Raw genomic sequence first — 27,105 nt, 5'->3', positions numbered from 1 at the left:
TGTTGGGTGTCTGTTATGATCTCATAATATTTATTATGTAATATTGGGTGTCTGTTATGATCTCATAACATTTATTATGTAATATTGGGTGTCTGTTATGATCTCATAACATCTGGACTGTGAGCTTGGCACTCTTCTTGCAGAGGTTACCAAGCATCCACCACAGCTGAACAGACAGAAGCACAGACAGACTTACAGGCAGAGACAAAAAACTTGCTCAGCATCCAGCTAGCAAGCGTCAAAGAGGACCGAAAACTGTACCGAACACAAAGCTTGACAACTTTGACATCGCCAACTGTTTCATTAACGCCTCCTCAGTCACATTGCTCTCCTCCAGACACCACTCACACTATACCAATGGCTCTCCTCCACCCCTTCAACCCCCAACAGTTTACTCATCCACACCCATCTCTCCCCCACCACCCATGCTAACATTTCTCACCATTCTCCTCCTTTGTCCTCTTTTCTCTGTGACTCCATTCCTTTCAGTAATGTACACAACTCCTTCTGGCCCCTACCTCTCCCTTTTTACAGAGTCTATCATTACTGAGAGAGAGAGGAGAGAGAAATGGAAAAAAAAGAAAAAAAGAAGAAAGAAAATTCTATATTGACAACAGCCTATTTGGCTTTTATGCCAGGAAGAGATTGACAATCAAACAAGAATGTATAAACTTAAAAAAATAGCAAAGCATCTAAGTCAGCAAAGAGGCGTAAATTATGCCATATCTACATGCTGTCTGCTATGAAATGATGGCTGTTGCTTTTAGTGGGTCAGTGTTGTTTCAGAAATAATAAGTGACATAATAAATGGCCCACCGACAAAGAAGAGAGAGAAATATAAATTAAGCAAGAAATAAAAGTCTATTTTCAAGGATTGCAGATAAGCACATTTTGTCATTCAGTTCTTGCTTTGAATAGGATTAATCTGTGTTGCACAATGACATGGAGTTTGTTCTAAGATACAATTAGAGCTTGTTTCTCTTATATTCCAGTTCATAGCTACCTGAAAAGGCACACCAGATTATTATTATTTTTTTTTTAATGTGAAGAAAGAAAGAAAAAAACTACAGAAATAAATTCTATAAGTCAACAGTGAGAGTTAATAGTTTTCATTGTACTGGACTGACATTACCCAAGGATGATTGCTGTTTCATTCAACCTTGATCTTATAACTGTTTCTGCCTGTCACGAAAAACATAAATAAAGGTTTAATGATACAAAAAGAAATGGTGAAACTGACCAAACTGAGAATAAGGTGACCTATATCATTATCATGGTTCAACAGCCTTCACATGTGACTTTATGTTTGAGATCTAAGTGTGTTGCTGTTTGATGTTTTCTGCAATCTATTTATAGAAGACGTCTTTAAACCGACCGTCTCTTTACACACACACACACACACACACACTCTCCATCTCTTCCGCTCTCTCCTCAAAGAGGGCACAACTCTAACAACTTCTCCAAACGGTGGGTATACGGTTGCTGAACTTGTGCAACATGGAAGCTATATTTCATGAAAAAGTAAGTTCTGATTTATGTTTACGCTGTTAACCAGACTAATATTAATTGAAAAATAACACTTAACAGAACAGTAGAAAGAACAGGACGAGTAATATTAAAGCCGTTCATATCTACGTAGTAATCTGAAACGAGTGTGCTTCCCATACCCATGAAGATGCGTTTTTGAAAAGATATTGTTTACGGGGTTTCTGTTTGTGTTTATCATGTGTTGGTTGTTGCGTGTGTCACTGTGACTGGAATCATGAGAATAATTCTTATTCCAGATTTTCTGATGCTGAATGTGTGGCCAGTTTTTCTTGTCCGTACTTGTTTTCCCCTGATGATATTGATTATTCTCTTCGTCTGGTTGTAAACTACGACGACACGTGTAATCTGTTGATCATTTCAAGCGGCTAAAAATAAACATGTGGTTTCTGTGATCCTAAAGTACTTCTCGAGTTCTTTGGACACGCAGACATATATTTGAGTACAAAGAGGAAGCATTATTACTCATTGCGAGACAAAGGCATATATCCCAACCATTGCCGTCTGTGCGACTTATCAGCTAGCAAACAGGTAAACAAAGGATTGTCGAGTACAAAGAAATGTCCACCCACAGATTTCCTCCAAGGGTGTCCGGAGGCCATTCATTTGACAAATGATATACACAGCAACAATGGCATGAGACCCGAGGGAAGAAAAGAAGAAGTAAAAGTCCTTCCTTGTTTGATTTTTTCCCATCTTGCTCACATTCCTGATTATTAGATATTCTAAGATTACTGAAAACAAACAACAAACAAACAAACAACAAAAAAAAAAAACAATCCCAAAACCCAACTTTTTGATACACTGTTAAAGTTCATGTGCCACATTTTGTCTTTAGATACCACAAAATGATTTTGATCACTTTAGTGGCTAAGTGAAAAAAATCACCTGCTTAAGTGTTTTCTTAGCACACTAACATGAGCAGCCGTCTTCTCTTCTATTCTAGACAAAACTGGTATAAAATGTTTGGATTTGATTATTATATATCAGTTTTTCTAAGCTTTTTTTTTTTTTTTTAACCATCAGACCTCAACCATAACAGTATCACGAAATCAAACTGATGATCGTGGATATTCAAATGGAAGAAGAAGAAGCTAGTAAAGTAGTATAGAAAATATTTGGATTCTTTTGTTATATATCAGTTATTATAAGAGCTTTCCTTTTCCAGCACCCATAAACTGATATTTGAATAAAGTCAATTCCCATTAACAGACAAGCATGGGAACTGAATGAAATACGGTATGAACTTGATGGGATTCACTCATTCAGATAAGCGTATGGGAGCAATGCCATTAATACTAATTGTGGAGTGGAGCTAGACAAGAGGGTAAACATACACACACTCACACACACACACACACACACACACACACACACACACACACACACACACGTACGTACGTAAATATTATATACTGATATAGTTCTAATGATCATGATGTGATCTTTATGTTCAGCATGTTTGTGTGTGTGTGTGTGTGTGTGTGTGTGTGACTTTTTTGTATGCATGTTGATGTGGTCATGCATGTGTTTAAATTTGAATTTCTTTTTTTTTGTTGTTGTCATGACAGATTTCTCTATGTGATATTTGGGCTGCTCTCCCCAGGGAGAGCGTGTCGCTACACTGAGAGCACCACCCATTTTTTTGTATTTTTTCCTAAGTGCAGTTTTATTTGTTTTTCCTATCGAAGTGGATTTTTCTGCAGAATTTTGGTAAGGACAACGCTTTTGTTGCCGTGGGTTCTTTTACGTGTGCTAAATGCATGCTGCACGCAGGACCTCAGTTTATTGTCTCATCCGACTGATTAGCGTCCAGACCACAGATGAGGTCTAGTGGAGGGATAGAAAATACCGGCGACTGAGCCATGATTTGAACCAGCACGCTCAGAATCTCTCACTTCCTGGGTGGACGTGTTACCTCTAGGCCATCACTCCACATGTATCATATCAGTGCTTGCACTCCAATAAGAACTCTACGCTCTCCTCTCTGACTGTGTTAGCTTGTGGAAATTCCTTGTGTCAGTGAAAGAACCTATTGGACTCTCATAAATGTTCTTTCCTTTTTACTGCTCCTCATGCTTGAAATTAGCGGGGGAAAAAACGAAAACTACTTCCACATCACATTTTGTTCATCTGACTCCGTTTCTGCCTTTCGGCAAGTTTTACTCTTCAATAAAAACTCATCTTTTCATTCAAAACCATTCTGTAACAGTGTAAGCACTCATGGTTTCACCCTTCTCCAAAACTGCCCCATGCCTTCCAAGTCACTTTGCACACAGTGTATGAAGAATGAGAGAGGGAGTGGGTGAGAGAGGAAGAGAGAGTGGTCATGAGTGATTCATGTAAATTGTGCTTATTTTTGTTGTAACTTTTTCTTTCATGTAAAGCACCCTGACCTCAAAGAGAGAAAGGGCCTTATATGATAGTCAGTTGTGTCCGACCATGACCATCAGAACAGCAGAGGAGGCAGCTGCTGTTCCGACTATTTGGGCTAGAATTTGATTATAGTGGAGAGTGTCTTGCACAAGACATCCCCACTCTCTCGGCCAAGAGGGTTTCAGGACAGTTGGCGTTGGGGTGGTTCCCAAAGGCCAACTAGCCCACACGGCTGCAGCACTAAGAGCCAGTGCAATTTTGCCTCCTAGTTTGAGAGTCATAGTCCTTCACAAAAGACTAAGCTGTAAATAGTTTCCCATTGACTGGAGAAGCCATTGATAATACAGTTCTCACTTTGCTGTTGGCCCAAATGTAAACTTATGTCAATCTGTGATATAAGCTGAGTGTTGGGCCTAAAGGGCCTTATAGTTATACAAATGCACATGATTATGATTATCATTATTTATAACATCATTATGATTGTGATGTGATGTTCCACAGCAAGAAGGGTCGCTGTGTGCTCAGCACTGCCTGAACGCCCTGCTGCAGAACCAGTACTTCACAGCTGTGGATCTGGCTCAGCTGGCTCAGAACCTCGATGAGCAGGAGAGGCAGCACATGCTGGAAGGAGGAATCGATTCACGGGAATATCAGAATTTCTTGGAGGTCTGTTTTCCTTTTTTTTTTTTCCTTTTTTGTTTTTGTTTTTGATGTGATCCTTTTGCTGCTTCATCATCTGCACCATTTCAGTGGCATGACTCCCACACTGGTCATTCTGAGTCCGCCATACACGTCCACACCATGGTTTGTATTTGTATTCGTATTTTTTTTTATCACAGCAGATTTCTCTGTGTGAAATTCGGGCTGCTCTCCCCAGGGAGAGCGCGTTGCTATAATACAGCGCCACCCTATTTTTTTTTGTATTTTTTCCTGCGTGCACTTTCATTTGTTTTCCCTATCGAAGTGGATTTTTCTATAGAATTTTGCCAGGAACAACCCTCTTGTTGCCGGGGGTTCTTTTACGTGCACTAAGTGCATGCTGCACACGGGACCTCGGTTTATCATCTCATCCGAATGACTAGCGTCCAGACCACCACTCAAGGTCTAGTGGAGGGGGAGAAAATATCGGCGGCTGAGCCGTGATTCAAACCAGCGCTCTCAGATTTTCTCGCTTCCTAGGTGGATGCGTTACCTCTAGGTCATCACTCCACAATCAGCTTTTGCAATCCCATTTTGGTCTTTGGTGACTGAGCCATCTGTTTATAAGATGATGTCCTCTTCTTTATTGTTTTGTTCTGTGAGTACCTTTTTTTTTTTTTTGCATCAGTTTTGCCCTCTGGCCATTCCCGACAGTCTTCCTAGAGTGGGTGAAGTGATTGTCTTGAAAAGCTGTTTGTGGTTTTCAGGGTTTCCCTCCCATTCCTGCGTTTTGTTCAGGTTTTGTAGCTGGTGTACAAGCTGGATTGTGTGCTTATCCCATCTATGATCTTCCGCATCCTAGACGCTGTCTTTAGTTTTGGTTCCTTGACTGCATCATGCAGTGGGTTTTGACTTGAGGGCTTTCTAATCTAATGCTCTGAAGTAGGTCTTAACCTGTTCTAACTTGATTCTAGCCTGCATTGAAGGAAGGTCAAGCAGGTATCGCATGGATTCTGTAGGGGTGTCTTTTGTTGTTCCAAGGATCAGCCTCATAGCTTCATTTTGAACTCTTACTAATTTCAGGAGGCTGCTTTGAGACAGTGTTGTTAGGCCTAGTCCATAGTCAGTCACACTGAGAACGAGTGATTGATATTGTCGGAAGAGGATGAGAAAGACTCAAAGAGGTGCCAGTTCTTAACTAAAGATGAGACACATGCTGGCATTCTCATTAGATTGCAAATATCATCTTTGACAAGTTGGAGGCTACAAGTTTCTTGTGAGTTCCCGGTGTCTTTAAAGAAAAATAAACTTTTGAAAATTTATAGGTTTGCTCTATGTTTTACATGTATTTATACATCTTTTTATTTTATTTTATGTATCCTTGTTCTTTCATTAAAGCAACTTCATGAGGGATTATAATTATGTGTATGTGTAAGCATGAAACATTATTAGGGTTTCTGCAAGTGTCTGTTGGAAAATGATATGTTTGAATTTGAATATTCCAAAAGTTTAGTTTTAATGCTTCAGTTTTGAAGGGGGGAAATATTTTTAATTCATTTATATACATGAATATGAAGACAAAAATAGTTTGAACTAAAACTGAAGCGCTTTTATATGTATATAATGCATTGATCATTTTCATAGAATACTCATTATGAAAGTTACATTTGAGCGAAGGAAAAATTATGATGTGGTATTTGCATACATTTTGCATATCTTGCTTTGCAGCAACCATCCAGCAACTACGATGACAGTGGATTTTTTTCCATTCAAGTTCTACAAGAAGCCCTCAGAGTTTGGGGTCTGGAACTGGTTCCTTTCACATCACAAAACCCTATAGCACAAGAGGCACAAAATGACCCAACGTAAGTTCTTCTTTTGGACTCATCCCTGATACATTTTTGAAAATTACAGCACGTTGAATAATTGTGCTTATGAATTAGATGACAGTAAACTGAACAACCGTGCTTATAAATTAGATCACAGTAAACTGAATAACTGTGCTTATAAATAGGATTACAGTAAACTGAATAACTGTGCTTATGAATTATCTGTAATTTATTTTGAAGTTAAGGTCTTTTGTGTTTCACGAATACATGGATTTCACTATAAGCCAGTTAAAGCAAAGTTCAAGACATGTTGGCAAACTGTATCGGGATATATTTGTTCTTTCACAAATACTTTGAGATCTACACTATCAAGCATGTCTCTCTGTGTGTGGTGTGTGTATGAGAGTGTGTTGTGTAGATGCTTTTGAGGTGTGTGTGTGTGTGTGTGTGTGTGTGTGTGTGATGTACATGCAATCAAGTGAAAGCTTATGTGGTGTTTGTGTGCATATATTTTTATATGTGTGTGTGGTTTGTGTATTGTGTGGTTGCCACAAAATTTGATATCATCCAATCAGCAATGATAAATGATAATGCGATTTTTTGTTGTTGTTGTTGTTCAGCATTTTAAACACATGTCTGTACTGATAGAATAAAGCTCTTTTTTAAGAATATAGATTTTTTAATAATGTATGTGACAACTAATCATCTGCAATGCATGCAGGACACAGAAGGCGTACATCTGCAATTTCCGCCAGCACTGGTTCTGTGTACGCAAGCTTGGCAACCAGTGGTTCAACCTGAACAGCCTACTCACAGGCCCGGAACTTATCTCCAACACCTACCTCTCTCTCTTCCTCACACAGCTCCAGCAAGAAGGTGGGTTGGTTGTGTCCTTTGTTTTTCTTGTTTTTTTTTTTTTTTCTTATGGTTTGTTTGAACTGTTATTTTGGTGTTCTTTTCTTTTCTTTTATTTTGTTTTATTCTGTATAAATGATTTCAGCTGTGGCAGTATGTGCGAAAAAAATCTCAGAAGACTTGTTTCAGTTAAGATTAGGAAATTTAAAGCGCTTTGAGCAGTATTTCTGGAAAATGTCCATGAATGTCATTGTGATGGTTATGCTGATGTCGTAGGTTACTCCCTGTTTGTGGTAGTTGGGGAGCTGGTAAATGTTCATGAATGATATTATTATTATTATTATTATGGTTCTGCTGATGTTCGAACAGGAGGAAGATGGCAGAATGGTAAAGATGCTCAGCTGCCAATACAGAGAGTCCATGAAGGTGTGGGTTTGAACCCTCCTCTCGCCCTTTCTCCCAAGTTTGACTGGAAAATCAGACTGAGCGTCTTGTCTTTCGGATGAGACGATAATCGAGGCCCCGTGTGCAGCACGCACTTGGCGCACTGAAAAAGATCCCATGGCAACAAAAGCGTTCTCCTCTGGCAAAATTATGTAAAAAGAAATCTACTCTGATAGATACACAAATATATAAGCATGCACTCAAGGCCTGATAAGCGCATCGGGTTATGCTGCTGCCAGGCGTCTGCCTAGCAGATGTGGTGAAGCGTATATGGATCTGTCCGAACTCAGTGACGCCTTCTTGATGTGACCAAGCGCGCTATGCTTGCTCCAAAACTGCTCACACACAAGCTACAGCAGCCGACGTTTTCCCTCCTTACCAGCGCCCAGACTTGTGTGACGTCACTCCGCTTACATCATTTTCTTCTGGCCAGACAGCCTACTCAAGGCTCCCCAATGTCGTGTCGCAGTACGCTATTGGCTGAGAGCAAACTTGTGTTTCTGTTCCACCGTAATTAATTAATACCTCTTTTGTCAGATCAGTAAACTACAAGTATTATATACTGGCAGAATCATCGCAATTCCATCTTTAAATCTGTTCCATTTATGTTTGCCTACGTTAAACTGATTTAACGCAGTTTTTAATTTTCAGCAACGAGCTCGTTAAAACTGACCCTGTTCAGGTGACTTAAATTAAGATTATAAATTCATCTTAAATAATCAACACTTCATTTTATACTCATTATAAAGTAGGTGTTGAGCTCTTTCTTTTGCAACTTATCCGACGTAAATCGGTTCAGGAATCATTTAGAAATCTGTCACTGAACACCTTTAAACAAACACAGTTCTTGTCAGATTTGGCTTCATTAGAGTCGATCTGTTTGCAGCACACGTGACGGACTTTGCGGTCCGCTAAACTTGCATAAATTGGCACAGTGAGTGATGAGTGGTCATTTCATACCTGGTCAGTCATCTGACCAGAGCCTGCTCTCTCTCTCTCTCTTGCTGCGTTGTGGGCAGTGTGTCGTGTGTGTTCTCACAACGGCTAACACCTCGCTACGTATCGCTGCACTGTCGTCTTCTCTTTTTATCTTCTCATCATCTTCTCCTCTATGTCTTCTTAGTTTCTCTACACAACTATTGTAAATAAAACAATAGAAAAACCCATTTGTGACTGGCCTCTATATGTTCCTGGCCTGTGCGTGGGATCTTGTCTATCCTTTCATTCAATCAATCATTTAGTTAAGTCTTTTGTGCCGTACTCTTCAATAACCACTCGGGGCACGGCTACATTGAGAAAGTGAAATTGAAGCTGATGTTGCAGGTTACTCCCTGTTCGTGGTGGTCGGGGAGCTGATGGAGTCCGAGGCAGACCAGCTGCTGCGCATCATCCCGGCGGTGCAGCCCATCAAGCCCTCCCTCATCACCCCCGAGGGCCACAACCGCGCCAGGGGGGTGGTGGGCAGTGAGGGTGGGGTCGGCGTCCGGAGGGAGGACGAGGAGGAGGGGGAGGACCAGTACCTGCAGTTCGCCCTGGCGGAGAGCCGGCAGTTGGTGGAGAGGGACGACACAGCACTGCAGCAGGCACTCAGGGACAGCATGCAGGGTAAGGGTGCTGGCCAGTCCCCTGTCAGGTGGGGAAACCAAACCAGGTCTCACCCTCTCTCCCAAGCTTTTTATTTTTTATTTATTTTTTTTTTTGCTGTCCCATCATCTGCGCCGTTTCAGTGGCATTACTCCCACACCGCTCATTTACATTCCCCCATACACGGCCACACCCAGGTTCGTCCATCGCAGTTCCAGCGTCAGCAGTCCACAGGGAAGCATCGATGTTAGGTCGCCAGGAGGCCACACACCAGAGGAGACCCTGCACTGCTGCTGAGTCACTTCAATGGTGTTCAGTGGTGCCTGTTCTGTTTTAACGTACTTAGGACACCACCTACTAAGCCCCCTACTAAGCCCCCCAAGCTTGACTGGAAAATCAAAAGAAAGCGTCATGCAGACGAGGTGATACACTGAGGTCCCTTGACCCTTTGGCACACCGAAAAAGAACCCATGGCAGTTTAAAATGTTGACCTCTTGCCAAATTCTGTTGAAGCGCGTTGAGTTACGCTGCTGGTCAGGCATCTGCTTGGCAGATGTGGTGTAGCGTATATGGATTTGTCCGAACGCAGTGACGCCTCCTTGAGCTACTGAAGCTGAAACTGTTGAAGAAATCCACTCTGATAGGAACACAAATATATATGCATACACTCAAGGCCGGATTAGTCTTTTGGGTTATGCTGCTTGTTAGGCATCGGCCTAGCAGATTGTGAATTAGTGTTTATGGATTTTTCTGACCACCTTGAGAAACTGAGACTAGGAAACAAAACAGAGCTTAGCAAGTTTCACTTAAGAGTTATTGTTTGATGGGCGCAATAGCCGAGTGGTTAAAGTGTTGGACTGTCAATCTGAGGGTCCCGGGTTCGAATCACGGTGACGGCGCCTGGTGGGTAAAGGGTGGAGATTTTTCCGATCTCCCAGGTCACCATATGTGCAGACCTGCTAGTGCCTGAACCCCCTTCGTGTGTATATGCAAGCAGAAGATCAAATACGCACGTTAAATATCCTGTAATCCATGTCAGTGTTCGGTGGGTTATAGAAACAAGAACATACCCAGCATGCACACCCTGAGGGTCCCGGGTTCGAATCACGGTGACGGCGCCTGGTGGGTAAAGGGTGGAGATTTTTACGATCTCCCAGGTCAACCTGGGACCTGCAGACCTGCTAGTGCCTGAACCCCCTTTGTGTGTATATGCAAGCAGAAGATCAAATACGCACGTTAAAGATCCTGTAATCCATGTCAGCGTTCGGTGGGTTATGGAAACAAGAACATACCCAGCATGCACACCCCCGAAAACGGAGTATGGCTACCTACATGGCGGGATAAAAACGGTCACACACGTAAAAGCCCACTCGTGTGCATACGAGTGAACGCAGAAGAAGAAGAAGAAGAGTATTGTTTGTTTGTTTTTTGGTTTGTTTAACAAATGGCTCTCTGGGCAAAGAAGGGAAAATCCGTTCAGAATCTGGGCAGTAGTATTCAAGGTAAGGACAGAGTCAGCCCCTGTGAGATGGGAAAAGTAATGAAACAGAACCAGTTTTATTTAAAGATGGTGCCAGTGTACCTGCTAGTGCCTGAACCCCCTTCGTGTGTATATGCAAGCAGAAGATCAAATACGCACGTTAAATATCCTGTAATCCATGTCAGTGTTCGGTGGGTTATAGAAACAAGAACATACCCAGCATGCACACCCCCGAAAACGGAGTATGGCTGCCTACATGGCGGGGTAAAAATGTTCATGCACGTAAAAGCCCACTTGTGTGCATACGAGTGAACGCAGAAGAAGAAGAAGACATCACTTTGTTTTTTTTTATTTTTATATAATTTTATGAGTGTTATCTGGACTGTTGATTAACCTGTTGTTTTTTTATATTCATGTTGGTATTGGAGATTAATGCATATCTTAACATAGTGGATGATAAGATGAAAAACAGTTTTATTTTCTTCTATTTATTTGTAAAAGAACTATGTGTTTTGTTTTTCTAAAGACTGTGAACAATGCCAGGCTTACACAGAAGATGCTAAAAAAAAGAAATATGTATATATAATATAGATAGATAGATAGGTAGATAGATATATATTGTATAGGTTTTTTCAAAATAGATAGATAGATAGATATTGTATAGGTTTTTTCAAAGACAGTATTGTGAACCCTCCCAGGTTACATAGAAGACACGATATCCAAAGGCGGGGAGACGCTGCACACAGGCAACCCATCAGCGTCCTCCACCCCTGCCATACAGCCCACCGCCGAAGAGCTACGGCAGAAGCGTCTAGCATACCTGCAGAACAAGGAAACGGCAGACACTTCATCTGGCTGCTCTTCTTCTGTGGATGGGCCATCTCCCAATGCAGTTAGAGGTGAGAGGGTTTGAAAAAAAAAAAAAAAATTTTTTTTTTAAATTCCGGAAAAAAGAGGGCGCTAGCCAGCGGGACAAAGGGGAGGTTACCTACTTCCAGGAGGTTATCGTCCGTAGTTTCGTTTCTCCGCATAGGCGGATAGTAGTTTGCACAGAACAGGAATGTCAGACCCCTGCCGGAGTCTGCACTAGTTGGGTCACGGTAAGTATGTTATTTAAACGTAATTTTAGATAGAAAATTTCCTTTTAGTTGCCCTATCATCAGCACTATTTCAGTGGCATCACTGCCGTTTCCTTGTTCTGCTGGTATGCAAGATGCTTGTGCAAATGACTCTGTGTTTGTAAAGCACCTGAGCTTGGTCTCCAACCGAGGATAGGCACTACATATGGACAATCATGGACAGATAACTGTTTAAAAGAACCACAGCACCTCAGCCTCGATTTAATTTCTGAATGATCATATGTGTTAGGGTAGCTGTTAGATACACATGTATGTTAAAATGTATGTATGCAGCGCATGTGTGTGTGTGTGTGTGTGTGCGTGTGCGTGCGTGCGTGCGTGTGTGTGTGTGTGTGTGTGTGTGTGTGTAGTCACATTTTGGTGTGTGTATGTAACATAGATATGATGTTTTATGTTAACAAAAGCGTTTTTGTAAAGCACGTAGAGCAGATTTCTGGATAGTGTGCTATATAAGTATCCATTATTATTATTATTATGATCATTCTCTGTTGTTGTTTTTCCCCAGATGACTCCAACGAAGAGGCTTTGCTACAAGAAGCTTTGAGGATGTCTATGGAGCAACCAAAGTGATGGGGAGGGATTCATACTGCTGGGTTCAACTCCGAATAACTGCATATGTAATTTTGTGTAAACGAGTGCACACTTGCCATATAGCATCAGACGAAGGTTTGAGGCAGTTGAGATTTGAGAGTTTCTTTAAAGTTGGAAAACTGACTGAATCTCTGCCCCCCCCCCCCCCCTTTTTTTTTTTTTTTAGTTGAAAGAGGTCATCTGTATGAACAGGTTTTCATTACTAATATTTCTAGAGTCTCTAGATAGATATGCACTGTCCTGCATGTTTTCTTTTTAGTGTTGAAGAGTGTAGGATCAAGCAGAAGCGTGCACCTTCTTTCAGAATTGATAGCAGCAATATCAAAAGTTTCAGTAGCTCAAGGAGGCGTCACTGCGTTCGGACAAATCCATATACGCTACACCACATCTGCCAAGCAGATACCTGACCAGCAGCGTAACCCAACGCGCTTAGTCAGGCCTTGAGAGAAAAAAAAAAAAAAGGTGAATAAATAATAGATACGCTTACATAAATAAATACGTAAATAAATAAATAATAATTATGATATAAAAAAAAGGTAGTAGTAATGGTAATAATAATTAATAAAAAATAAATAAATAAATAAGACAACAATGATGATAAATAATATCAATATCAAAAGTATTCATGAATACACAAATACATACAGATCAAGACTTCTTGATGAGTAAAAGACTGTAATCTCCTGCACAGCCATTAATTTTGTCTTGCACCTGGGCATCGAAAAGGATGCAAGGGGGATAATATTTGTGTGGAGCAGGGGAGGTCAGGGGAGGTCAGTTGAGTTGAACATCACCCCAACATTGTCAGGCAAAGTTCTGATCCAAGTTGAGTGTTGTTGGTACGGACTTCTACTTTGATCTACAGACAGATGCAGTGCTCCACTAGTTTACCAGACAGTAAAGTGAAGAGTTGTGGAGAAAAGAGTTAGTACCAAAGGCGGACAAAACAACTCTGCCAACAAAAAAGTAACTTGGCAAAGATGCAAAATAAACAGCAGGATGAAATTAGACTGACCTGATAGATGTGTGTTCATGAGCATTGTATGTTTGTTTGTGTTGAAATTGAGACAAGATTATGTGAATGCTTTTTTTTTTTACAGGTGGGCGGATTTCAGTAATTTTGTTTGGATACTAAATTTGATTTGGAGATCTGAGATTGTTGTGACCATGATATTGAAGAAAAAAGTTAATATTCTTTTATTTTCAATCATTATTTCAGTTCTCCTTTTTGTTAGTGGCACTGTAAAATCTTACATACTTTTTGGTCTGTAAGCACAAGTTAATGAATCACAATGGTTTATGAGTCATATCTTCATTGCAGCTCAAGAGTTGACATGATATCTTGACGTACAGAACTTGTGTCGAGTTATATGGAGAACGTTCTCATTGCCAGGAAAAAAAATAATGCCAGTTTGGATATATGGAGAACTTTCTCACTGCTTGGAGAAAATAATGCCAGTTTGATGACCTAGCTGGTACCTGTGAGAGAGAAAAAAAAAGGGGGGTTGGGGAGGGGGGGATGAAGAAAAATTGGTATGAGAACTAGTCATTTCAATGTGGTATGGAAACTAAAAAGCAGCAAATCGTGGCTGCAAACTTCTTGTGGGTGCTTCAGTAACTTGCAGCAGTCCTTTCTAGCATTAACCATCTGCTGTCAAAAGAGAGTACATGATCTTAAGAAAGCATTCAATTTTTTTGACATGTACCTTTTGTTTGTTGAAAGTTGGTTCATGGGTAAAGTGAGTGCTCGTTTGTTGAAAGTTGTTCATGGATGAAGTGTGTCCTCGTTTGTTGAAAGTTGTTCATGGATGAAGTGTGCCCTCGTTTGTTGAAAGATGTTCATGGATGAAGTGTGTCCTCGTTTGTTGAAAGTTGTTCATGAAGTGAGTCCATGTTTGTTGAATGTTGTTCATGAATAACATGAATGAAGTGAGTCCTCGTTTGTTGAAAGTTGTTCATGGATGAAGCGAGTCCTCATTGTTGAAAGTTGTTCATGAAGTGAGCCCATGTTTGTTGAAAGTTGTTCATGAATAACATGAATGAAGTGAGTCGTGTTGAAAGTTGTTCATGGATGAAGTGTGTCCTCGTTTGTTGAAAGTTGTTCATGAATAAAGTTGAGTCCTCATTTGTTGAAAGTTGTTCATGAATGAAGTGAGTCCTCATTTGTTGAAAGTTGTTCATGAATGAAGTGAGTCCTCATTTGTTGAAAGTTGTTCATGAATGAAGCCAGTACTCGTTTGTTGAAAGTTGTTCATGAAGTGTGTCCTCATTTGTTGAAAGTTGTTCATGGATGAAGTAAGTTTTTCATGAATGAAGTGAGTCATCATTTGTTGAAAGTTGTTCATTGATAAAGGGAGTCCTTGTTTGTTGAAAGTTGTTCTTGAATGGAGTGAGTCCTCATTTGCTGAAAGTTGTTCATGAATAACATGAATGAAGTGAGTCGTTATTTGTTGAAAGTTGTTCATGGACGGAGTGAGTCCTTGTTTGTTGAAAGTTGTTCATGAATAACATGAATGAAGTGAGTCCTCATTCGTTGAAACTTGTTCATGGAGTGAGTCCTAGTTTGTTGAAGTTGTTCGTGAATGAAGTGTGTCCTCGTTTGTTGAAAGTTGTTCATGAAGCGAGTCCTCCGTTGAAAGTTGTTCACAAAGGAATTGTGTCCTTGAACATGTGTTTGTGCTGTTTCTCTCATTGAAAGGATGAAGAAGGTAGACTTACCACAGAACGTATGGCAAGTGAAATGGTGTGTGCGATCGTGCCAGTTGGTGTATTGTCAACAAGAAATGGAACATCAGTGCTTGTGTGTTTGCAAGAACCTCTCAACTTGATAATCAACTCCAGAGTCTTATGTATTGTGCATGAACCATCCACATTTTAATAACTGTGATGCCCTGCAAAGATAGTGAAAAAACAACAAACGTACTTGTTAAAGATGACATATATATTGCTTTGTTTTATTGTCATGAGAATTAGGTGGGAAATATACTTTTTACAAATTTTTATTTGTTCCATTGTCATGAGAATGAATGTTTTGCGTTTGCTTTTTGTTTTTATAATACAATACTTTTTAATATTGTTGCAAGATTGACCGTTCATCTGTCTTTATTGTTGGTGAAATATTCTTTCTTATAAGTATTTATAATAAACTTTTTTTTTCTTCATACTTAGTGGTAATAAAGTGTTCATCTTTTTGACATGACCTGTTTGGCTGTGTGACTGAGCAGGAAGGAGAACAGTAAAGACACCCACATTGTTTGTGTGAGGTGCTGTCTATGAAACAAAGATGCTCTTACAACTAATGCATGTAGTGATATAATTATCAGTAAAAGGATTCCCCCCCCCCCCCCCCACCCCCCATAAAACAAATCATTTGTGCATCCAGAAAACTGATCAGGTGAGCCCTCCACCCTGTTGTGCCATTATGCACCAGTGGGTCTCAGTATATGTGTAAAACGATTAAAAAATTTTTTTAACGTTTTGTTTAACACACCATTCTTCTTGTTTGTTCGTGGGCTGCAACTCCCACGTTCGCTCATATGTACATGAGAGGGCTTTTATGTGTACGACCGTTTTTACCCCACCATGTAAGCAGCCATACTCTGTTTTCGGGGTGTGTGCATGCTGGGTATGTTCTTGTTTCCATAATCCACTGAACGCTGAAATGGATTACAGCTTTAATGTTCGTATTTGATCTTCTGCTTGTGTATACTATACGGGTAGTAGTTTGCACAGGACAGGAATCAGACCCCTGCCGGAGTCTGCACTAGTGGGTTACCGTAAGTATGTTACTTAAACGTAAATTTTAGGAAGAAAATACCCTTTTCAGAACAAAACTCCCTTGTAATCCAATGTACTTGCTGTGAACCACTGGTGCAGATTCTGGCAGTGGTCTGATTTGTAACAATGCAAACTTCTACACCCCACAGGTAGAGAAAACAGAAGTTGTGACTTGATTGTTCCTTGACGTAAACTGAATGCATCTGTCTGTCTGCACACATGCATGTATTTGTGTACATATACATATAAATGCTGAAAGTCATGTGCACAACACTGATTAATCATTCAGTTTGTTGGGTTTTTTTCTTTTCTTTTTTTTTAAGCATTTATTTACAACATACAGATGATATAAAAGATTCCACCGAAAAACCACAAAAATCTCTGTTCTACGCTTAATTCTGATGCTGTTGACAGGAGCTTTTGCAGCACACACTTGCAGCAAGGCTCATGGTCTGTGGCATGTAGACCAGACAGACAACTTGATGGCTGACGGGGAACCGAGCGTATCTCGGGGTCACTTTCCTGTCACGCTTTTCTGGCTGTTCTCTTCGTTGACTGGTTGGTGTAGCTGGGAGAAAAAAAAGGAAAAGGTTTAAAAATTATCAATTTGCTTTGAATTCAGTGGAGCATAAAGGCCCATAACAAGCCTGAAAACATCATGCAAAGCAAGAGATCAAACTACAAGAACTTGTATACACCAAGGGGTAAAAGAAAAAGAAAACTTGATACATTACAGCATCTAAAACTAAGAATGTGCATCTGCCATGGTTCATTTCACCACATCTCTTGCAACCAAGAGGATAAAAAATAATAAAAAAAGAAAAGAAAAAAGATTTGAACAAAAAATAAATGGATTATACCATACACAATACCGTAAAAATAAACAGAATCTTCTCTCCGTTTCGCTAAAACATGCCTTTCAATTTTGTCTGTGACGTTTCAGTGGTACCACTCTCATGCTGCTTATCCTGAAATCTCCTATATACCTTCATCTCAAAGCTTCTTCTGTCGGTGGAGCGGTGGCCCAGTGGTGAAGCACCTGACTAGAAAGCAAGCGTCCAAAGGTTCTAGTCCCATATAAGGACCAGGATTTTTACACCCCCCTCCACCAGACCTTGAGGTCCTGTATGCAGCATGCATTTAGCTCTCTTAATAGAACCAATGGCAACAAAAGGGCTGTCCCTGGCAAAATTGTGCAGAAAAATCCACTTTCACAGGCGAACAAACACTAGAAGACATGAGAGGCTGAGGGGGTGGGGGTGGGTGGGTGGGGGGGGTCAGGTTGGGGCTGGGGAGAGGAAAAAAAGGCAGCACTGCTATGTGGCGACACAAACTCACCTGGGAGAGCAGCCTGAACTCTGTTGTGACAATATGCAATACAATTACAAGATCACTGGCAGTCCACAGAGAGAAATCAAAGTTCATCAGTTAATATACTTTTTGTTCATAACTGGATATTATGAAGTCATGCATTTGTTAATTTTTGGGTGCAAAATGTTCACAGAAAGAGAACATTGCATCCCTTTCTTATCAGTTTCAGTAGCTCAAGGAGGCGTCACTGCGTTCGGACAAATCCATATACGCTACACCACATCTGCCAAGCAGATGCCTGACCAGCAGCGTAACCCAACGCGCTTAGTCAGGCCTTGAGAAAATATTTTTTAAAATTATAATAATAATTTTTTTTTTTTTTTCATTTCTAATGTAGTTTTCTTTATTTCTTTCCTATGCATGTTTGGTGCATATCTGTTATGCATATGTGGGTGTATGTGTGAATGTGTGTCTCTGTGTTTTACATTTATTTGCTTATTTATCATCATTGTTGTCTTTTTAAAAAATTTTTTTACTTATATATTTCTTTATTATTATTATTACTATTACTTTTTTTTTAATATTATAATCATTTGTTTATTTATTTATGTACGATTATAGTTGACTTCATCAAGCTTTTGCGCCTTATACATATTATTAGTAGTGGTAGTAGTAATTTTTTTTATGTATTTATCTATTATTTGATCAACCCTTTCTTATCCACTAGATGCTTACTGCTTTTGCAACATCCATCCACTGAAGGGCTTTGCTGAGCTGGTCGTCACCACTGGGAGGTTTGTCCAAATTCCAGGCAGTGAAAGACGTGAAGCGTTGGTCTGCTCGCAGCAAACGATCCTGATCCTCTGTGGCTGCTGACCCAACCTCACGAAGCACTACTCCTGCAAAGCAGGCAGATGAAGGCATACATGTATGCACAACACACTTTGGACACTTTTCTCATATAATGTATTTCTTTTCTATTTCTATCCTCGAAAAGTAAAGGGTTACATGGTTTCACTTCTCAAACACCGCCCTTTCGCCAGAAATGTCAAACGCTACGTTATACACATGACGATCCCAACCTGGTTTCTGTTAGACAGTTAAAGTGCAATGACAGCCAGAAAAAGAGTGAGAGAAAGAACTATGCATCTCATCTTCACTTTTCAAGAGAGAGAGACAGTGGGAAATGCAACAACAGGGGAGAGGAATCCTGGAGAGAGGGAGGACATGAGTTGAACAATCTCTAATGCCTGAGCAGAGCACTTGGCATGTTCACTTGATTGGACAAAATTCACCATCACTGAAAAAACTAATGTCAAGCGTGTTCATACGAGTGGACAAAATTCACCATTGCTCAAAAAAGTAAGGTCATCGTCAGCATATTAACTCATTCTACTCCGCATACAAGATAACTTATACCATGATTACTTCCCCTGTGGACAAAGTACATGAATTCCCGTACCAACACACTATTATAATTTCGTTTATTCTTGCTCAGTACAGTTCACATTCTAAACTGGACCATTTATGGATTCCTGAAGCATACAAACAAAGCTTTGCTTGACTGACTGAATCAACAATTCTCCGTTGATTTTCCCCATTTTAGTGAACCATGTGGATGGGCGCAATAGCCGAGTGGTTAAAGCATTGGACTGTCAATCTGAGGGTCCTGGGTTCGAATCATGGTGACGGCGCCTGGTGGGTAAAGGGTGGAGACTTTTACGATCTCCCAGGTCAACATATGTGCAGACCTGCTAGTGCCTGAACCCCCTTCGTGTGTATATGCAAGCAGAAGATCAAATATGCACGTTAAAGATCCTGTAATCCATGTCAGCGTTCGGTGGGTTATGGAAACAAGAACATACCCAGCATGCACACCCCCGAAAACAGAGTATGGCTGCCTACATGGCGGGGTAAAAACGGTCATACACGTAAAAGCCCACTCGTGTGCATACGGGTGAACGCAGAAAAAGAAGTAGCAGGCATGTAGCTGTGGGGCAGAAATAGTTAATGACACTCTAAATGATAAACAACTTCAACAAACCTGTGTACCCTGCGGGCAACACCACCACCTGCCCATTGAGAGGACGGCCCCGGAATGCTGCAGTCAGACCTGGATACAGAATGAAAATAAATACATAAAACTGATAATTAATTTATGATCCAGAACTAAGTTTCTAGTCTTATGTAAGCAGAATGTGAAAAATCATTAAAAGTAAGGCTAAAGTGATGGTGGCAATAAGACAAAATGATGGCAACGAACATTCTCCTTCTAAAGAAACTCAGTTGAGATTTCAGCGCTCTAACCATTTGACTGCCAGACCCAGTACATCTACAAGCTTTGGCCACTGACGGAGTTATATTAGTTTTAACTTTTTTTAATTAATTTTTTTTTTTATACAAGTGTGCTCTGTACATAATAGTTAGTACATTACTTTTTTCTTAACATGCTGAAAGCACATCAGCAAGACCAATACATAGTCTTTGTCTTTTTTTTGGGGGGGGGGGGGGGGGGGGGGGGAGGGGGGGGGGGGGCACACAGGTGCCTTCATTTGCACCTTTTCAGTGGCATTTCTCCAATGCCACTATTCCAACTGCCCTATACAAAGTCACACCCAGGTTTGCCTGTCACAGTGTTCCCCAAAAACGGAGTATGACTGCCTACATGGCGGGGTAAAATCTGTCAAACACGAAAAAGCCCACTCGTGTACATACAAGTGAACGTGGGAGTTGCAGCCCATGAACAAAGAATAAAAGTGTCACAGTGAGAGGCCCACTACTGGCAGACCACACAGATTGTTAGGTCATCAGGAGGCCACACAACAGAGGCCCTCAACTGCTGTGTGGCTTCCCAAAGTTGACAGAATGTCTGTCTTTTATATTACATATTTGCATTACTGTATGCCCATAAATACATATAAGAGCTCTGTAAGATCTGATCTACGTGCTCACTTTTGCTGCATCTTCTGGATGCTATTCACTCATAATATAATTGCATTGTAAGATTCTGCAGCCTGTGGTCAAGTCCTTCCCTTAGATGAGCTTCTATTGGCTCAATCTGGAAGCCTGAGATCAGTTGAGTGTCATCCACTTCATGAATCCGTCTTTGGTTGTGTCTGAAACCGAAACTGAATGTCTTTCACCTTTATGGCTTAAAGAACCAAGCTGTTTCACTTTCATAAATAGTATTGTTCTTGGGTGCTGATCTTGGTCTGGAAAGCCCTTGACTGTCTTTTGTTATTTCATTACTTAATCAGTCGTATCCCTAATTATTAGCGCAAATTTGTTATACGCTGTAGGTCTTTGATAATATTGAAATTTTTACTTGTCAATACTGTTATCAAATGGTGTGTTCGCTTCCAGTTTTACAATGCATCCACCTGCAGTACAGCACAGTATGTTTTGGATCAAAATGAAAATGAAAATGTCAACGCATTTAGCTGTCTCTGACCCACGTGAAAACACTTTTTGGTGTAAATTTATTTCAGTGCTTGTTCAGAACATAGACTCTAATGTTAGCATCTATGTTTAGAACAAGGGAGTTCATTCTGGAGAATGGATGCGTATGCTTAAAACTCAACTTACTTTCGTCTTCTTCCCTCACAGAGGTCTCAAAATACTGTCGTACATTTGCTTCCCCGTCTTTGTTGATCGTACAGGGAAGCATGTGGCACTTGGCCTCTGGTGCCGTGTCATAAGAAGAAGCATCGATAGACAGTGCCATTTTCCCTTTTCCCGCAGTTTCGCGTGACCTTGACATTACATTACAATTTCCTTTTCCGCTGACATTGGTGAAGTGGTGGAAAAATGAGAAAGTACCGATACGGTGATCCGACGAAAGGTGGCTTCTTCAAGAGATATGGAACTTTCATGTATTTTTTTGCGGCATGGAACCTAATTGGATTCGTGGCGTGGAAGGTTATGAATGTTAAAAAAAGTGAAGAAGATAAAAACTGGGATGAAAAGCCAGCAAGTAAGTCAGCAAACTTTTGCCCTTTTGTGTGAGTGTCGTCTGCTATATCCAGTGGACACATGTGTTGACGTGCTTTTCAGTAACATGTTTTTCCGGATTTCATTTACTTGCGTTCGAGTGTTATGAAATTTATTCAGGAAGGATTCTTTCATGCTGTGTCTTAAGTAAGTCTTGACACTCAGTGCGCACCTTTTGTGTCGTAAATACACACACACGCACGCACACACACACGCGCGCGCGCGCGCGCGCACACCCACACACACACACACACACACACACACACACACACACACACACTTCATGCACACATCATGTTGGAAACGTAATTACGATGTTAACTGAGAATGCATGGAAACACTTTTTTGTTATTCCTTTTCTCAGTCTACAGTTTGTCAAAATCACATGCAGATGATGCATACTGGTTATATATGCATGCCAGTCCTCACCTTTAACCCATCTTGATCCGCAGAAATCAATCAGCTATGACTGAAAGTAGCTGAGACTGACCATGCAGTGTTGTGTAGTTATAAATGATGCGGAATCATGATGTTATTGTTATTATTGTTGCTGATACTAAGTGCTCCAGTTTCACAAGGTTGTTTTTCAAGTGAAAATGTTTGGATATGCTTGCTGTCCACTGACATGTATAAATGCATATATATATACTGATATAGACATGCACACATACATTCATATATATATATATATATATATATATACATACATATATATATATACACACACACACACACACACATATATATATATATATATATATATATATATTTATATATAGTCTTGTGTTCTGCAATGTAAAGGGAGCCTGATGAAGCCTAAGTACAGGGCGAAAGCTTGAGAGAAAGGATTGGGAACACGACTCACTTTTTGTCCTTTCAAATATAGAAAGATAGATGGATAGTTTGATAGATAATTTTAATATAGATAAAGATATATATATATATATATATATATATATATATATATATATACACACACACACATTTATTGGTGTTGTTCATGTCAGTTGTATAACCTGCATTAATACAGAATTTTCTAAACTTTTCTATTTCAGATGAAAAATATTTGTCACTGATTGGGTATGGCCAACGTGAAGACGACAAGAAGATAACCCAAGTGAAGATACATGGCCTGCAAATTGAATCCAGCAGAGAGGAAAAGACGCCTGAATAAAGCAGACCAACTTTAGGTAATCATATAGACTCTGGGTTTTGGCCTCATTTTCCAGAGTTTGATTCTTGTAACATCTGTTGGGTTAACTGTTAACCCTTTGAGCCCTGAGTTCCTGAGCAATTTTAACCCTTCTGCCTGAGCTCCTGAGCCAAAATTTGCAAATAATTGGTATTTAATGTGTCATACTCATAGCAGATATAAAAAGAGTGCCCAGACCACCGCTTTACCGGTGGTAGAGAAAAATGACATAATACCTAGCTACCAGTTGAGCGGTGCATAAACACTTGTGTCGTGTTTTGCTATTGGTTGACTTATATTGAAATCAATCTTTTTTTATCCGAAGTACATGCACAAAACACAGTGAAAAGGTGCGGCCATGTTGGTACTACATTCGCTGACGTCAGAATATTACGGTTTTTCTGATTGGCTCTTCAATATAAGTCAACCAATAGCAAAACACGACACAAGTGTTTACGCACCGCTCAACCGGTGGCTAGGCATTATGTCATTTTTCTCTACCACCGGTAAAGTGGTGGTCGGGGCTCAAAGGGTTAAGGGTGGAGATTTTTCCTATCTCCCTGGTGAATGTATGTGCTGACCTGTTAGTGCCTTAACCTTCTACACACAGAGAAAATAAAATGCACATTGAAGATCCTGTAATCCATGTCAGCATTCAGTGGGTTATGGAATCAAGAACATACCCAGCATGCACACCCCCAAATTGGAGTATGGCTGTCTACATGGTGAGGTAAATATACAGAACGGTCATAGACTCATACAAATAAAATGTTATATGTCCTTACGAGTATACGTGTGTGTGTGTGTGTGACTGAAACCTGACTGAATGACAGAGGACACGAATAATGAACGCCCAAAGGCAGCTGTCAGTCGGCTCTACCCAGGAAGTAGCTTGTTGTAGAAATGACTTCGTGTTTGTAAAGCGTTTGTATCCTGTGGGGATGCCGGGGGCCTTTCAGTATAAATAGAATCCCCGCCTTCTGGAAATTTCTATCACTTTCTTTGTTTCTGTCTTTTTTTCTTTCCTCACTGTTGTCTCCTTTTTCTGCCTTCCCAGTCCATTTCCCTTTCTTTTTCAAGCAAGCCATAACACTTTTTTTTTTCTCTTTTCTGCAGTCTGTGATGTACTATCTGTGCTGTTTTGCTCTGGCGATTAGGAAGTGAGATGTAAACTCTGGGATGGGCACTGGCTTCCCATTCTGCAGTGTTTGCAAAATGGCCTTTTCATGTATTCTTTGTTTGGCTTTGATTGTTTGAAGTATTGTTTTTTTTTCCCCCTTTTTTACGATTTTTTGTCATCAGGGAATGATAAATCAAGTGGAATGACTGGCATCCTGAGCATGGTCCGGTCTTATTTGCCATAAGGAGCTAAATAGTTGGGATACTGTGTCATGAACTGTGTTTTGTGGGTTTGTCTTGGTGGGTTTTTTTGTATTTTTTTTTTGTAGATGTGACAGTTTTGTGTTGACGTGACTGAGCATTTGTATGGTTTGACAGTCCTGATATGGCCCTGTGCGGTCGGATGGACAAAAAGCAAAAACATTCAATCATTAGAGCTTGGTCCATGGCCGAGGATAGGCGCTATGTAACTATCCATATGATGATGATGATGATCATCATCATCAGAATTACTTTTATCATTCAAAATATCTCTTACTATAGAGATTGAAAGATTGAAAGAGAGTTTTCACTTTCAAGGAGGCCTGAAAGTGTGCAGACTGACTGAGTAATTCATATTTGAATATACGCACTTAACAACTTCTGCTGGAAAAAAAAGGGCAGATGCCAGACTTATACACAAACCCCAACACGCTGATCTTTGGAAAAATTGAGAGAGGGAGGAAGAGAGAGGAGAGAGAGAGAGAGAGAATAATGACATGCATTCCATGCCTAATATTGAATGCATTAGAAAAAAAGAGCTGTGGACTATTATTCAACATATTGGAAAAAAACACAATACAAATTACAAAGTTTCAAAACATGAGAAAAAAAAAGCTATAGCATGTCATCTTCTGTTATTGTTCTCCTCTTCTTTTGGCTCACTGCTCATGCAGGTGTTTAGACATGAAGAATACATGGGAGGTTGCTGTCAGTAAGATTCCTGGAAGTGTTTCTTGCATGTGTTGTCAAGACTTGCTCTGCAGTTTGCAGTCAGAGGTCACAAACCTGATGAGTCCCCAAAAGAGGGTTTAAATGGGAACTTGAACATACCCAGCATGCACACCCCAGTGCCTTGAAACAGTGGGGTAAAACTGGTCATATAGTATGTAAAACTAAAACTAAAAGCCCAATTGTAGATCTATATCAAGTGAATGTTCGAGTTGCTGTCCATTAACGCAGAAGAATTAAGGTTGTCTTGACTTGTACAGTGGTGAATTTGTACAGTTTGTATATTTTGTTCTGTTACAGATGCAGTGTAAAAGCAGACCTGCATGAGATGAGAGAGATGGCTTAAATTTGAAAGTTGTGTGTGTGATAAATTATATTTGAGGGGTGGTTGAATGTGTGTGTACATGTATACATGTAGAACACAATATGCTGTTTTCAAGAATGCATGCAGTTATTCTGTTATCAGACCATTGTTGACCTTGATGATGATAAAATTAGAGAGTGAGTGTGTTGATGTTGAGAGTTTTATTTTGTATAAAATGAGTGTACAATAGATGTGGATGTTCATTGTCTGACAGCTGTGTGTGTGTGTGTGTGTGTGTGTGTGTTTGTGTTTGTGTGTGTGTGTGTGTGTGTGGTGGTGTGTGTCTGTTATGGGTGTATGAATCATCCACAGGCTTTGAATGAATTGGGGTTTTTTTTTGTTTGTTTTTTTATTATTCTTTTTCTATGAAAATATTATCCCCAGGCTTTGAATGATTTTTTTGGTTTTTTTTTTGCTATGAAAATAAATGTAATATCAACCTTACGCTGTTTTTGTTTCATTGTTTAAAATGTTGCCATCACAACACACCACAATATCAGTTCATCCGCAGCATTGTAAATCATTTATTTAAGTCTCTTCAGCCAGTTTCAGTTTCAGTAGCTCAAGGAGGCGTCACTGCGTTCGGACAAAACCATATACGCTACACCACATCTGCCAAGCAGATGCCAACAAAGCAGAACTCAGGCTTGAATGAGGAAAGAGGAGCTGGGGAAGATACACACAAAAGTGAACACAAAGAGCTCCATGAAGAGTGAAGCCTATCCTGTGATGGTGAAGTTGGCTTCCTTGCGATCATACACCTGGCTGTGTGGGTGACTGCTGCCACACTCTCCGTTACAGATTTCTGGGAGAAAAAAATGAAATGAAGTAAATTATCGACGGGCACAATAGCCGAGTGGTTAAAGCGTTGGACTGTCAGTCTGAGGGTCCCGGGTTCGAATCACGGTGACGGCGCCTGGTGGGTAAAGGGTGGAGATTTTTCCAATCTCCCAGGTCAACATAATTATGTGCAGACCTGCTAGTGCCTGAACCCCCTTCGTGTGTATATGCAAGCAGAAGATCAAATACGCACGTTAAAGATCCTGTAATCTATGTCAGCGTTTGGTGGGTTATGGAAACAAGAACATACCCAGCATGCACACCCCCGAAAACGGAGTATGGCTGCCTACATGGCGGGGTAAAAACGGTCATACACGTAAAAGCCCACTCGTGTGCATATGAGTGAACGCAGAAGAAGAAGAAGAAGTAAATTATCTCTTGTCTGTCTGTCAGTCACTTTTCTCTCTTTCTCTTTCACACACATCTGCACAGACACACACTCATACACACAGACACATCCAATGCAACACACAAATACACAGACCACATATGTATGCATGTATATCAGGGGCACATACACTTGCGTTCATACACATGGAGTGATGGCCTGGAGGTAATGCGTCCGCCTAGGAAGCGAGAGAATCTGAGCGCGCTGGTTCGAATCATGGCTCAGCCACCAATATTTTCTCCCCCTCACTAGACGTTGAGTGGTGGTCTGGACGCTAGTCATTCGGATGAGACGATAAACTGAGGTCCGTGTGCAGCATACACTTAGTGCACATAAAAGAACCCACGGCAACAAAAGGGTTGTTCCTGACAACATTCTGTAGAAAAATCCACTTCGATAGGAAAAACAAATAAAACTGCATCCAGGAAAAAATACCAAAAAATGGGTGGCGCTGTAGTGTAGCGACACGTTCTCACTGGGGAGAGCAGCCCAAATTTCACACAGAGAAATCTGTTGTGATAAAAAAAGAAATATAAATACAAATGGGCAAGCACACATTGCACAAATTTACACACACATACTTTGAAGATTTGTGCATATACATATACACTCTCACACTCACACATGTGTCCATGCACATGGACACACACTC

At 40.4% G+C, this 27,105-nt stretch overlaps 3 protein-coding genes and 1 long non-coding RNA gene across 4 annotated transcripts in view; 2 read left to right on the top strand and 2 right to left on the bottom strand.

Moving 5' to 3' along the window:
* The first annotated feature begins 1,441 nt into the window (after positions 1 to 1,441).
* LOC143295721 (ataxin-3-like) lies at positions 1,442 to 15,676 on the top strand. Its single transcript, XM_076607344.1, has 7 exons — positions 1,442 to 1,521; positions 4,423 to 4,587; positions 6,289 to 6,425; positions 7,111 to 7,265; positions 9,012 to 9,293; positions 11,451 to 11,651; positions 12,397 to 15,676. The coding sequence occupies exons 1-7, from the start codon at positions 1,498 to 1,500 to the stop codon at positions 12,459 to 12,461; spliced, it is 1,029 nt and encodes a 342-aa protein (XP_076463459.1). The 5' UTR covers positions 1,442 to 1,497; the 3' UTR covers positions 12,462 to 15,676.
* A 266-nt stretch (positions 15,677 to 15,942) lies between these two features.
* LOC143295724 (ribonuclease H2 subunit C-like) lies at positions 15,943 to 21,344 on the bottom strand. Its single transcript, XM_076607346.1, has 4 exons — positions 21,156 to 21,344; positions 19,615 to 19,683; positions 18,306 to 18,469; positions 15,943 to 16,827 (listed from the first exon to the last, which is right to left on the bottom strand). The coding sequence occupies exons 1-4, from the start codon at positions 21,328 to 21,330 to the stop codon at positions 16,774 to 16,776; spliced, it is 462 nt and encodes a 153-aa protein (XP_076463461.1). The 5' UTR covers positions 21,331 to 21,344; the 3' UTR covers positions 15,943 to 16,773.
* Positions 21,345 to 21,374: 30 nt separating this feature from the next.
* Positions 21,375 to 25,658, top strand: LOC143295725 (uncharacterized). Its single transcript, XR_013057070.1, has 3 exons — positions 21,375 to 21,543; positions 22,616 to 22,750; positions 25,162 to 25,658. It is a non-coding gene; the product is annotated as an uncharacterized LOC143295725 (long non-coding RNA).
* A 65-nt stretch (positions 25,659 to 25,723) lies between these two features.
* LOC143295722 (countin-3-like) overlaps positions 25,724 to 27,105 on the bottom strand; it is a 7,949-nt gene continuing 6,567 nt past the window's right edge. The window contains exon 7 of the mRNA XM_076607345.1: positions 25,724 to 26,030. Coding sequence (XP_076463460.1) covers positions 25,945 to 26,030 — 86 coding nt within the window. The 3' untranslated portion in view covers positions 25,724 to 25,944. The remainder of the gene's footprint in view (positions 26,031 to 27,105) is intronic.

Source organism: Babylonia areolata, chromosome 21 (assembly GCF_041734735.1).
Source record: "Babylonia areolata isolate BAREFJ2019XMU chromosome 21, ASM4173473v1, whole genome shotgun sequence".
NCBI lineage: Eukaryota > Metazoa > Mollusca > Gastropoda > Neogastropoda > Buccinidae > Babylonia > Babylonia areolata.
The sequence above is the reverse complement of the archived record's forward strand: the minus strand, read 5'-3'. Positions and strand labels throughout refer to the sequence as shown.